Source organism: Nasonia vitripennis, assembly GCF_009193385.2.
Source record: "Nasonia vitripennis strain AsymCx chromosome 1 unlocalized genomic scaffold, Nvit_psr_1.1 chr1_random0007, whole genome shotgun sequence".
NCBI lineage: Eukaryota > Metazoa > Arthropoda > Insecta > Hymenoptera > Pteromalidae > Nasonia > Nasonia vitripennis.
The window spans coordinates 1,404,805-1,418,882 of NW_022279594.1; the positions used below are offsets into that span (position 1 = coordinate 1,404,805).

The 14,078-nt window shown below is 36.9% G+C and overlaps 3 protein-coding genes across 8 annotated transcripts in view; 1 reads left to right on the forward strand and 2 right to left on the reverse strand.

The window, feature by feature from the left end:
* Positions 1-14,078, forward strand: part of LOC107981625 (sodium/hydrogen exchanger 3) — a 347,213-nt gene that overhangs the window by 14,581 nt on the left and 318,554 nt on the right. The gene's annotated exons all lie outside the window — the stretch shown is intronic.
* LOC116738630 lies at positions 4,602-5,147 on the reverse strand. The gene is made up of 2 exons (XM_032601365.1): positions 5,083-5,147; positions 4,602-4,998 (listed from the first exon to the last, which is right to left on the reverse strand). Exons 1-2 carry the CDS (start codon positions 5,127-5,129, stop codon positions 4,698-4,700), a joined length of 348 nt encoding a protein of 115 aa, XP_032457256.1. The 5' UTR covers positions 5,130-5,147; the 3' UTR covers positions 4,602-4,697.
* On the reverse strand, positions 10,891-11,460 carry LOC107981537 (putative uncharacterized protein DDB_G0271974). Its single transcript, XM_031932742.1, has 2 exons — positions 11,179-11,460; positions 10,891-11,095 (listed from the first exon to the last, which is right to left on the reverse strand). The coding sequence occupies exons 1-2, from the start codon at positions 11,396-11,398 to the stop codon at positions 10,986-10,988; spliced, it is 330 nt and encodes a 109-aa protein (XP_031788602.1). The 5' UTR covers positions 11,399-11,460; the 3' UTR covers positions 10,891-10,985.

A 14,078-nucleotide genomic window follows, 5' to 3' on the forward strand; every position in this document is an offset into this window, starting at 1 on the left:
TAGTTATACTTTTATCAAGAATTTTAACATTTATCTGAGCTGGTACGCTTCCAATATTACTTCCAAAAGTCATGCACACTGTTTTTCCTACATTTAAGGACAACTTGTTTACTGCCAGCCACTCGGCAATTACACTTAAGAAATTGTTCATGTTTACTTGAGCTTCTATCCAGTCTTTACCTGTAGCTATAATAGCAGTATCATGTGCATAAGAAATTATGGACTCGGGGGGAATCTCCTTTAAGACATCATAAATATACAGGATAAATAGTAGCGGTCCTAATATCCTGTGTTAACTAAAGTTCTATCACTTTCATTACCGTCTATTTTGACTACTTGATATCTGTCATTTAGATAGCTGGAAAGGAGATCCAACGCTTGACCCCTGATTCCAATACGATATAATTTGGCCAGTAGTATACTGTGATCAACAGTATCAAAAGCCTTCGCCAGGTCAAGAAAGGTTATTATCGTAGGCTTACTCTTATCGATATTATTATATAATACATTGGTTAGGTAGTTCAGAGCATCCTTCGTACCAATCCCTCTCATAAAACCAAATTGTTGCTTAGAAATTATATTACTCTTTTCTACAAAATCATTTATTCTATTATATATAATTCGCTCAAGAATTTTTGCAACATTAGATATAAGAGAGATAGGTCGATGATTCGTGATCTTAGGTTTTTCGCCTGATTTATAAATCGGCACTACTTCAGCACTCTTTAGAGCATCAGGCCATACCGCTTTTTCAATACACTTATTGAAAATATGGGTCAGAGGACCTGCTATATGATTACATAGCAATTTTAAAGTCTTGGCATTTATCTTATCAAATCCCCCATTTTTCAGTTTTAGCGTATTGATTATACTTATTATTTCAGCCATACTGGTTGGCTTTAAGAAAATCGACATAGGATTCATGTCAGGTAGCCTAAGTTCTGCGTTGACAGGTTTCATGATATTTGCACTTAATTATCTCCCAATTTCGCAAAAGAAAGTATTCATGTTTTGAGCTATTTCGACTTTGTCTGTAATTTTCCTATCATTAACCTTTATATAATTTATGGCATCATTAGATTTTTTAACTTTACCGATTTTTGTATTTATTATTTCCCATAGTTTTTTTGGGTTGTTGTAATTATTCTGCACTAGATTCAATTCATATTTCATTTTGGCATCGGTAATTACCTTATCCAAGATTTTAGAATAGGTTTAATACTGTATTTTAAGCTGTTTATTCTGCACATCTAGTTGCCACAAATTATACAAAAATTCTTTGGTTTCACATGATCTTATTATTGCGTCGGTAATCCAGTTTTTTCTACCATTTTGTCTATTATTATTTTGTCTATTATTAGCCTTTTTTGTTGTTTTTGACAATTCTACGCATTGCTTGATTTCATTTAACAATTTTTCTACAGCCAAGTTTGGATCAGGTATCGAACTAATTTCATCCCAGTTTCTTGAATTAGCGTTATTTATTATTTTTTTGTAGTTTAAGAAAACATACGGTTCTTTAGTTACTGTCTTTAGCTTATTTACAGCTATGATAATCGGGTAATGATCCGTTAGATCATGCTTAAGCTTGTATGTGGCTGTGTTAATGTTGTGAGATTTAATGAAAATGTTGTCGATACTTGATCCTTTAGCTCTACCGATAGCTGGCTTTGTAATACCAACAAAACCCTGAATAAATCCCTTATCAAGGAAGTTACATAGAAAATCTTGGCTATAATGATCACAGTCTAGCAGGTCAATATTAAAATCACCTATGACTAAGTGATTCTTTACATTTTTTTTATAAATTAAGTACTTATTAAGATCTAGTATAAATTCTGTTTTCGGTATCCCATGTGACCTATACATGGCTGATATTTCAAGACCGCTTTTATCATTTAAGGTTATTCTAGTATTTATTATTTTAATTCTCCCTGCTTCAATGACTTTGGTATTTTGGACTAGATTGCTATTGACAAAAACAAAGACTCCATCATTCCTGTTTATCCTACTTTCGTTATAATAAGTTTTATATTCATAATCTGAACCATTCAGTTGATAGAAATTATAATTAACTTGCTCAAAAGCTTCTGAACATATCACAATCGCTGGTTTGATAGCTAAACTTTCTATTAAAATTTTCAGCTTATCAAAATTTGCATTCATACTACGAATGTTTACATGCATGATAAAGTCCTTCTTATTGTTTATAGCTTTGATAAAATTTTCAATATTACCGCATGTCCGTTCTTTTTGCATCGATTCATATTGAAACCTATCCAAATAATCAAAAATATCCATTTTTACCTATTTCTTGATCTTGTTTTTATCACTCTTGTTGGCTGGTGACAATGTAGAGGATTGCAGTTTTAGATGGTTCAGTGGAATTTGTGGATCACGTCTTGTGATTGGTCTTCTGTTTTGTTCAGTTTCTGGCTTTGTTTTGTTGCGTGGAGTGTCATTTTCCTGTTGTTCACTATCTACGACATTATTAGCCTCTGTGGATACTTTACGCCTGTTTGCCAATTCTATGCTGTGATAGATCGATTCAGTTTCAGGTAGAGTAGGTTTTATCGGGTAATCAATAGAGTCAATATATCTGTCAATTTTCGTTTTCAAGATGCTGCACAAGTTAGAGTCATAAGTATGATGTTTTGTGTCTAACTTTGACTTGTATTTTGTGTTACTATAGTGACAGTTAATGCACTTAGCATAATCTTTATCACAATTACACGTATTATGCTTCCCGGAACATTTCAAACACAGAAACTCATTTTGGCATTTCCTGGCACTGTGTCCAAATCTACCGCACTTGAAACATGGGCAAACGTTAACCAAATCATAGGCTTTGTATTGCTGATATCCAACAAAAACTTTGTTATTATTTTCTCTTATATGCTTGTAGATGTCAGCTGGGACTTCCATTATGACCGTACTCAAGCTATTATAATTATTCTTATACATGTGTAGGACTTGTCCTCCCTTTTCAAAATAACTGAAGTTACTTTCGTTTATGTCCTTTTCAATATCCTTGATGTCCATATTTGCGTGATTATCTATACCTACTATCTTAATTTTCGGGTTGTTGAGTTCATTTTTCATGACATCACATTGGTCCTCTAGTTTTTCCTTTAGTGCTGTCTCTGTCATTACCACACTATTCTCATTAAGACAGCTTATAATGACTTCTGCATTTTTATTTACGTAGATGTTCTTTGTTTGGATGTTTTTTTCAGCTGTTAGACATTCAATAACTGACTTCATAACATCTATATTACTGTTGTTGTTTTTTCTTACGGATATTTTAGGAATTTTTTGATGGATTGGTCTAGAGTACTTCATGGCATCTGAGTATGTAAGGACATTCTTGTCAGTTTTACTTCTGGTGTTTTGTAATTTTTCTTTTAGGAGGTCATTTTTCTCAGTTAATTCACTAACTAATCTCCTTAACAGCATGTTTTCCGTTTTCAGCAGTTCAAGATCACTTTCATCTATGGAATCAGTTTCTTGCAAGTCTTGAGTCTTGTTACTAGTTTCTGCCAGAAGGTCATTCCTCACATCTTCTGATTTTTTTAGTTTAATCTGTGCAATTAAAAGTGATGCTGACTCACTCAGGACATCCTCATCAATTTTTGAGGTTATGTTCCGATCACTGTGTTCAGAGCATACTATAAGGTTATTACCAATGAATTTAAAGTTTTCATTCTTGCTCTTAAGGCAGCTAAGGTGATATGCCTCATCACAGATCACGCACACTGTTGTTGTTGCAGGTTTTTGTTTGCAACATGCAAAATTACTGCGACACTTGTCAGGAGGCTTGTTTCGGCCCGGCGCCATTTTGGAATGTGAGGACGTATGTGTTTTTTCAGCTTGTAATGCTTATCAAAATTTTCGAGAGAAAAGAAAGAAACCTTCCTTCCTTTTTCAATTTTCAAAACTCCCGCTCTAGCAGATTCTTGAGACACGCGCCAAAATTACCATGGCCGATCAGTCATAGGTGCCAACGTTTTTCCAGAGTCGATGGTGTTGCACTCTGGTGGCGAAAATTGGTACTAGAGGCACAGCGACGGTGACAACTGATATCGCGCTCTTTAGAGAGAGATAGAGCTATATGTTTCTAACCTCAAAACATTTCTGAAGAACACCTCGGTTCGGTGGAATTTGGAGCTGATGATCACAGAAACGTGATTTTCCTTTTTTTCCTTTTTAACGATGTTGAACACTGATGTTATGTCCTCCTGATGGAACAGCTATGAGTATCTTCGTCGTCAGCAGTCGTTCAGTGGTTGAGATGAGGTTATGTTATCACCAGCTTGCGAAAAAAAATCCTCCAGGCTCGTAAAACACACGAAAAGCCGTGGTTTTTTTTAGCGCTAGCGTGCGAGCCGGTTAGAGGATCCTTCCCGCTGCGAAAAATCACTCAATCGAGTGAGAAAACACATTAAAAAGATGTTAAACAGGCAGATCGACTTGTTGATAATGTTAGACTTACCATAGACAATTTAGTAGAAAAAGTTTTAAAGTAAAGTGGTAAACGCGTATATGTTAAATGATTGTATGAATTATTCAAGGTTCAAATAAATAAGAAAGCAATTGTTATTATATTTAATAATGTATTTATTCATGTCAATTGCACACAAGTTTGAACAAATAAATAAATAGTATTTAACAATTATCAGTCTTTGTATTTCATTATTTTAGCATGTGGTTAACTTAAAAGAAGTTCCACCCTGATATGTTATAAATAAACTAAGTTTATTTGCTGTGTTAGAGAGATTATTGAAAAGTTCTTGATCTTTCAAGATTGCTGATGAGATCTTTTCTGGAAGAAATATTTGAAAGCTGTCATCGATCTCGGCCACGATCTTCGTACCGAATCTCGTCTTTACTTCCTTGAGCGCAGTCACCATGTATGCATGATCTTTTTCTAAGTCCGTGGCTTTCTTCTTGGGCAAGAACTCGCGCTCAGCAATTTTGTTAAGTGCAGATAGATCCATTCTGAAAAGTAAAAATATAAGAATTTGTGTTAGAGAAAATACTTTCTTTGAGAAGAAAAATAGTGAGAATCAGCTATGAACTTACTTGGAAATGTTAAGTGAGTCTTGGTTTCTTCTCCAAAGGCAGGTCATTTTCAAGCTCGACTGCTCGAATGTGCTCTTCACCGTGCTGCGTCGGTTGATATAGCCCATTCCCCACCATGATGTCTACCCCTTCCATCGCCTCTTGTAGAATATCCCTTCTATCGGAAGATGCCCCCTCCATCGATGGATTCCATTCATGCATTAGCTCCTCACAAACATCGTATTCGATAATGATTTGTTCACCTGTATCGCCATAAAGTGTCACCCCCACTTGTGCTGCACTGTTTTCATTGGTCACTTCATTCCCCCTCTCCATTGCTCTCTCGCTTTCTTCTTCAGTATTGGTCGCTTCATACCCCTTCTCCACTTCCATCTCCCCCACTCTTTTTTCTCTTGTATCAGCCATTTTTTCATCCCCCTCCATTTGAATTACAGCCAGCGCCATCTGTTCCTCAATAATTCGGTAATGACCCCAAGGCAAAGTGTCTGTGCTATGAGGTAATAAGTATCTTTTATCATCATGCGGACTTAGTGCTATTTTATTCTGTTTTTCAGTATGCACTACATGCAATTTAGAGCGAATGTTGCACTGCTCACGTTTAACAATAATTTGTTCTTCAAGACATTTTCGATAATCTTCGAACGTGATTGTTTTCTTCACAACACTCGATTTTATGCCTTTGGCTTTTTTCACAGTCTCAGATCCATCTATCAAAATATTATACATTTTGCTACGTAAACCAATAAATTCCGTCATAATCTTGCCACAGCATTCATCTTTCATTAATCCAGGCACTTTTTTATTGACACGCGGGATTCCAAATTGATTGTTCTCTTTGTAATCAGAAGTATCAAATTTATGCAAGTCTTCTTTCATTATTGTATACATATCCACGTCAACGACTTCATATATTAGACTATCTGTGTCGGTGTAAAGGAGTTTACATTTGTCCCCAAGTCGACGCTTCATATATGAATAATGAAAATCGTATAACAATGTTTTAGACAAATCGAGAATGCTGAGACCAACGTATATTGGTTTTTTAATTGTAATACTTGTTCTCTTTAGCTGTATAGCAACCAAATTTTCATCAAAGATAGCACAACTATGAAAATTTGGTTGAGCTACACGTGCTTCTGCTCCATATCGACCTGTAAATTTATTCGCTAATCGCACATCAACGCGAGATCGTTCTCGCTCGATGCACTTACCATATACTGCATTAATTAATAACTTGTAGAAAAGTTTTTCAAACTCATTCTTGGCCTGCTTTCTCTTCTCTGTATTAAATTGAACATATGGTTTGAGCCAAGGCTTCTGCTCAAAACTTAGAATCCTATGTACTTATTTTAGTCGAAGTCCATTATCTAATAACTGTTTTAACGCAAGATAATAAATGACATACCTTTTCTTACCGTTCAAAGTAGTCAACAGTTTCTTTTGCTTTGAGCCAGGGGGTGTACGATGCTCTGCACAAAAAGGCAAGTCTTGATGATCATCATGTATTTCTTCAGGATACTCTAAATCTACTTCAGCAAAGTAGCCTGTATCAGAGTCTGGTGGTGCATTGAAAAAATTTGAATTCGTTTCATATTCGATCCATTTGAATTTTCCCACTGGTAAATACTGCACCATAGCCCATCCATAAAGATTATTAATATCAAAATATAAGAGTGTCTTCATTTTCTGATTCTTATCGTATGATGGTCCCATGTACGGATTGTTCGCCTTAGCATACCGATTGCAACATTGACTTATTCTTCCTCGAATGCCTGCTTCAATAAACATCAGCATATCTATATCTGTAAGAAGCTCCAATTCCACTTTTGACATTTTTAGAGCTGCTGAAAATGTGAGACCTGGAGTCGTGTAAAAGTGTACAGGGCATAAACTATACGCTTTCAGAGATGCCTCTCGAAAACTTTCGAAGACGTCAGCTAATAATAAAACATCTGTTTTCAAGTACAAATCTGAATATTCGCCCAAAGTTTTTATAGTAAACATATTCCATACTGTAACAGCATAGTGATAGTCTTCGTCAATAATATGAGAATCTGTTAGTTTATTGTAAAACTCATTCTTCTCTGGCAGTTTTGTAGTCATCAACTTGTCCAATCCATCTACGAAATCATATGGAAATATACCTTTTCGTCTAAGAAGATTGATTTGTTCATCTGTTAATCCATCATTTTTAAACTCATTTACTGCTATCGGCACGGTTTCCAAATATGATGCAAGCTTTTCCAACGATGATGGTAAAAAACGCCATGAATCTATAAATCTAAAACTGATGTCACAGTCATCTATATACTTCGTAAATGAAATATATTTTTCTTTGTTGTGAGGTATCAGAGATACTCGTCCATTCATTATTGTAGAAGTAGCAATCTCTTTCAAAATTAAGTATGTGTCATAATTGAGGTTATGAAAGATAACCGGCACAAACCTCGAATCCTTGTAATTTAAATTGCATGAATTGTGAGCTGCACCTCTGAAACTAAATAGAAAAAAAAGTCTTACATGTTGTATAGCATTTAAGTTAAATATTTGTATACATTAAAAACTAACGTACCGTCCTGTTAGATGACAATGGTCTCGTACTGCGAGTTCTTCACTTTTGATAGGCTTTCGGCATATATGGCAAACAGATGACGTCCGAAGACGTCTCATTGGTTTTGGATTTTTGTAGAGTAGATCAATCTTTTCACTAATTCCTTTCAGTTCTCGAACAAACCATTTTGCCGGTGTCTCTTCATCTTCATTTTCTTGTCTGTATGATTTATAAACAGATAAACTGTCATCGAAGCTGCACTTTATATAATAGCCTATGCTATATGCTTCATGAAGCTGAAAAGCATTTTCATTTTCAGTAGGCTTGAACAAACATTCAAAATCTGCATACATAACAAAAGGAACTTTTTCACTTTTATTGTAATCTTCAAATTTAAGAATGTTATTCTTAAAGTCGGGCAAATTAATTCGACATTAATTAAATTTTTGCAATCATTTTCGTGCATTTCCAACCTTTCTTCACAGTAAAATATTTGTAAACACCTTTCGCAGTGGTATGATTTTACATGAGATTTACTTAATTGAGTGCTTAAAAGTCGAGACAGATATTTAATCCAAACGTAGTGGTATTTAGGCAAGCTTCCGCCATCATCATGATTATTTTCTTCATTTTCATCTAGTAAAAATCTTGAATGAGGAGTAGATTAACATTTTTTTCTTTCTTTTCTTTTGTAATATGGCATGGCGATACTTCGAATTTTGCATTGTACTTTTTTAATATGTATACATTTATTGAAATATCATTTAATTTTTCGAATTTCGGAACATCTTTGAGTTTCACTGGAAATTCTATATCACCAAAGTTCAGCTCGTTCTCATACAAACGATGTTGATTAACTCTATTGAGATTAGTTTCACTAGGATGCAATGCTGAAAGTATAGCATACTTGAAACAATGATTACACCGGCACACAAAATAAAAAAAGTTGTCTGCGCAAGAAATCAGACCTATCTATCTTTATGTTTTTCGGGTCGCTGAATTCGAATCACGTCAGGGTCAAGGTCAGTTGGAGGTCAAATTAAGAAGAAAAGGTTTAAAAAAATTAAAATGCCATATATTTATGTTTTTTTGGTCGCTGAATCCAAATCCGGAATCAGTTTGGCCCCATCTCGTCAGGTTCAAGGCCAGTTCAAGGTCAAACTGAGAAGAAATGATTAAGATTGTTGGAGTTGAACTTGCACACATGATAGATGTGTCATACAAGTTTGATATTTCTGCTTTTCTCCTCTTGCAAGATTAGCTTTGTCGTTTTTTTCGTTCAATTCCTTTATTGTGGAATTGCACATGTCCAGCCAATAATGAATATCATTATTGCTCATTTCATGTATATTTCGCAAAGTATCACGCACTACTTCAACAAGGCGTTCAAAAAGTTGAAATGAAGCTATATTTACTTTTTCACTTAACACTCACAAAACAGAATTTTATAAAGAACTACTTTCGTGTACTGTGGTAGACGAAGTCTGCTCCTCACAGTAAAATTTCTTGCTATATATAGACGAGACCACGAAAGAAAAGGCGGAAAATTTTAGAAACTACCAATGAATAGGAAGTTTGACAAGGAGAAGGGATATTTTCTCGGGAAGGGATGGATTTTCTATCTTTGTTCCAATGAGAAGTGGTCATCTTCGATATTGAAAAGCTGAGGAGCATTCTCTGAGAAGCAGTCATGACGAGGAGAAGGGATATTTTCTTGGGAGGGGATGAATTTTCTATTTTTAGACCAATGAGGTCTATGCTTCTTTTTGACAACCAATTGTGTGACAACCAAGGTGGAGTTTCTTCTTATATAAGCAGGATGACAAAATTCATCTGTTCATTTACAATAAATTCGTCTTATAGAACTAACTGTACGAAGCTGCAAGATGACTGCAATGTGTGAATGCAAAAAGATGTTTCAAAATACCATACTGAAATATCCGGAAGAAAATGTTTATATTGTTGACATACAAGGATTTCAAAGAATTGCTGCGGATACTTTCATTTTCAAGGAAATTAGTTTTCTCAATATAAGAAAAACAGCTTTACCAACTGCTTACCTCTTCAAGTCTCCATTGCCGTGGGAAGAACCGAGGAAGAAAAATGTATGATATATTGGCTAGAAAAAAGTCACCATGGAATTGAATGGAATTCTGGTGACATTCCATACCATCGACTTCAACATGTCTTACAAATCTTTACACGAGATGTTAAAAAGATATTCGTTAAGGGAGAACAGAAAGCACTGTGGTTGAAAAATTATTTGCCGAATACGTAAGTATTTATACATTCCTTCAGTTCTTTTTTTTTCATGCTTTTAATACTTCATTTTATCCACATTATTTTTTTTCAGTCTAATATGTAATGTCGAAGATCTTGGATGCCCTCCGCTTGAGAACATAAAAAGTAATAAAAATTACTTTTGCTTGCACCATCATCTTTCTATTAGAAGAAAACCATCATGTGCCGTCCATAATGCTCTTTCAATAAGAGCATGGTTATTAAATTATTTGTCTGAAAAATTTAGTCAAGACGAAGTTGATAATTATTGAAATGTACTATGAAAAAAATTATTGAATAAAATGATTTTTTTTTAGAAAAATTAAAATTTTGTACACAGTTGTTATTTTTTATTATAAAAAAATATGAAAACTTTTATTATTAATTTGAAAAGGGATTGAAATTTGTCATTACCTCTTATTCACACGTAGTCAATTTATTAGATTAGTTCATTTATTTACTTAGACTAAAACGAAGACAAAGAGCAGAATAATTCAATTTAAAAATCATACCTAAATTTTCTTAAATATTTGACAATTTTTTCAACTTTTCTAAAAATTTCGTACACCTATCGTTAAATAAAACTTTGAATTTGGGAAAACTCCCGCCAGTGTCCGTCGTAGGTTAACCGGAGCTGACGCGCATGCGCATCAGCTTCAGTTAATCAACGGTCAGCGCTGGCGGGAATTTTCCGGAATTCAAAGTTTTAATTAATGGTGAGGTGTTCACAGTTCTTTAAATTTATTTTTTTTTATAATTTTTGTAAATTTTATTTACGTTTAGATGATCTATTATTATCTCATCATCTATAATCCTCGGAAAATTGCGTTGTTGTTGCTGTGGTCGCTGTTGGTGTTGATGCTGCGGCTGTGGTTGCAGCTGCTGTTGCTGCTGATGTTGTTGCTGCTGCTGTTGCTGCTGCTGCTGTGGCTGTTGCTGATGTTGCTGCTGTTGCTGCTGTTGCTGCTGCTGTTGACTGTCTGTCCTTTTCAATTGTAAAATACCACGTCTCGGTACTAGTCTCGTAACCTCTGAAAAAATTAAACGAACAAAAAAATTATACAAAATAAAACTAATTTACTGTTAAAGCATTTTTACCTGAAGTCATTGTAGATGTTCCTGGTTTTGGTGACGTCTCTCTCTCTCCTGCCTTCTTCTTCTTCTGCTCGTTGCCTTCTTGTTCTGTAAAAATAAGAAATCAAATTGGTATTATTATTTTATTGAAAATAAAGTTATCATTTTTAGAATAAATTTAATATTTTTACCATTTGCTTTTCTCTTCATATTCGAGGATGTAATTTTAGGAATCCGCTTGAGATCGCGTATACTTTTAACGGATTTGCACGATGTGCAACTGGATGATGTTCCGCTTGAACTGGAGCTCGAACTAGAGCTCGAGCTTGAACTCGAACTCGAGCTGGAGCTCGAGCTCGAACGAGACCGTCTTCTTCGGGTCGCCGAGGATTGCCGAGGCTGCTCAGCCATTGGGGATCGCCCAGACGAGTTAGCAGCTGGGGATCGCTGCGGCGGGTCAACCGCCGGGGATCGTTGAGGCAGGTCAGCTGTCGGCGATCGATGCGGTGGGTCAGCCACTGGGGATCGTCGAAGCGGGTCAGCTGCCGGCGATCGCCGCGGCGGGTCAGCAGCCGGGGATCGCCGCGGTGGGTCAGCCGCCGGAGATCGACGCGGCGGGTCAGTCACCGGGGATCGCCGAGGCGGGTCAGCTGCCGGCGATCGTCGCGGCGCCAATTGTTGCAAAGCAGCATTCGGTGGTTGCGGCACTGCAACATTAAAAAAATTCAAATAAATTAATTAAAAACTTAAAAAATTCGTGACTTTAAAGTGGAGTAATAAGAAAATTAACTTACATGTTTCTACTATGTCCATGGCCCAGGACACGTAGTCTAGCATCGTCAGGAGAGTCGGTGCGTTGGAGATCAGCCAAGGTATACGCTCCTGAGCATCCTGTATACTTCGTCGGCTCCGAGAAGGCTGTATTGATGAACTTTTCTTCGAAGACATTTTCTTGACAGCTTGCAAGAAAACCTGTGACTGACTCCGGTGTATCTTGAGGGGTTATTTATACTCGAAAACAGGAGCACACTTTTCATTATTTTGCCGAAAATCCTCTGATTTGCTGAGCTTCTTTTCCCACTACTTTCCTGAAAAGTCCTCTAATTAGAGAAAAATGTTCCTCCCTTAATTTCAAAAACACCTCCCTTGACCATGCTCCTCCCCGTCAAATAAAAATTTCACTTGCCTTCGTGAGATAATCTATGGGCACTTTTGCAGACCTTTTCCAAAAAATAATTGATTTTCACCGTGGATAGCGAAACAAAAAGAAAGGTCTTGCCAGCGGGTATAGTTTCTAGATTCCTGCGGGCCTCTTCGGTCACTCGTCAAACGCTAAAAGCCTTTACAACGTTCATCTCTGCAGGTATCTGCAACACTCATGTATTTTCGTCCACTGCTAGCGAAACGAAAAAAAGGGAGGGGTATCTTCATAAAACTTATCGGTGCCTCTGCATCTTTTTGGGGGATTTCCTGCAGGCCTCTAGGAAACTCGTCAAAGCCAGTACGACGTGTTAATCTCCGCGCTCTCTGCAGGTAGCGCAACAAAATAAGGTATCTCCTGCCAAAAATGACTATCACGAGAGCCATCGGTCTTGGTGCATGCCTCTAGGTTACTCGTCAATCACTATAAGTATTGTTTGTCGTTCTCTAGTCCTATCAGCTCATGTTCATCTTCGGGCTCTCTGCAGGCCTATCGGTCTGAGTGCATTTTTGTGACCATTGTCTCTACGCCACTTGTCAATCGCTAAAAGCGGATCTCTGGAAGGAAAATTGCCTAGCTTTTCTGAGAAAGCTAATTGGGACTTAAAATTAGGGGTGGTCCCACAAGCAGCCAATAGCATTTGTAGGCGGTGAGAAAACTTTGAATCGCTCATGCAAGGGAAGGGATTGAAAGAACGCTATAGGCTTTCAAAAAAATACATACGGGGGTAGACTGGGGATACTCTCCCACTCTCTAATCGGGTATTAAAACACTCTGAGAGGCGAGAGGGTGTTTTAGTATCTTGGAGAGAGAGAGAGGGGATCCCTCCTCTTCCATCGGGTACCAAAACACTCTGAGAGGAGAGGAGGTGTTTTAGTATGCCTATGTTTTGGTATGCCTATAGCCTATCTACTCTTTCTGTTTTTGAAGAAATTTTTTTTTTTTTTGAGTTCATATTATGGTATTCATTTAATTTTCTATTTGATTCATTGATTTTAAATTTATCATCATGCCATTTATGATATGTTTCAGGATTAGTAAATTTTAAATCTTGCAATGGAACATTTTTTTTTTACATGGCATTTGGAACTCGAAAGTTTATCGCCTCATCTACGCAAGCCTTTCACGCTGCCCTACCTTGTGTCAACCCCACCCAAGATGCACCTCTCCGATCGACCCCCACCCGTCCTATTTCTACTAGATCCACTTTTACGTTGTCCTCCCATCTACGTCTAGGTCTACCTAGAGGTCGCGTTACCATCGGCCTGCCCTTCATGACACGCGCTGCCGTACGGTCGTCTTGCATTCTCGCTACGTGCCCTGCCCATCCCAATCTGCGCGATTTTATTATTCTGTTAATATTTGGTGACGCGTACAGATTGTGTAACTCATTGTGTAGTCTCCTCCATTCCCCGGTTTCCTCATCTTTCTTCGGTCCGTATATTTTTTGCAAGACTTTATTTTCAAATACCCTAAAACGGTTGTCCGCCTGCTTAGTGAGAGCCCACGTTTCGCACCCGTACAGAACCACCGGCAGTATTATTGTCCTGTATATTCTTATTTTAACGTTTTTAGACAACGGCGTAGAAGCAAGCATTACCCGAATGGAGTCTCTTATTTATTTCGACATTAATCTCGTTTCTATCATTTATGGTCTTACCCAGATACCTGAATTCGCTAACCTTTTCAAAAGTAAAATTCCCAACTCTGAGATCTTCCTCCCCTCTGCAGATGCCTAGCTTATCCACAATCATGTACTTTGTTTTTGATTCACTCACTTCTATCCCTGTATACTCCACCGCTTTTATGAGGATTTCCGCGTTTCTTGCTACCGTTTCCCTACAATCCCCCAGTATATCCAAATCATCTGCGTAGCCTAGTATTTGCGTT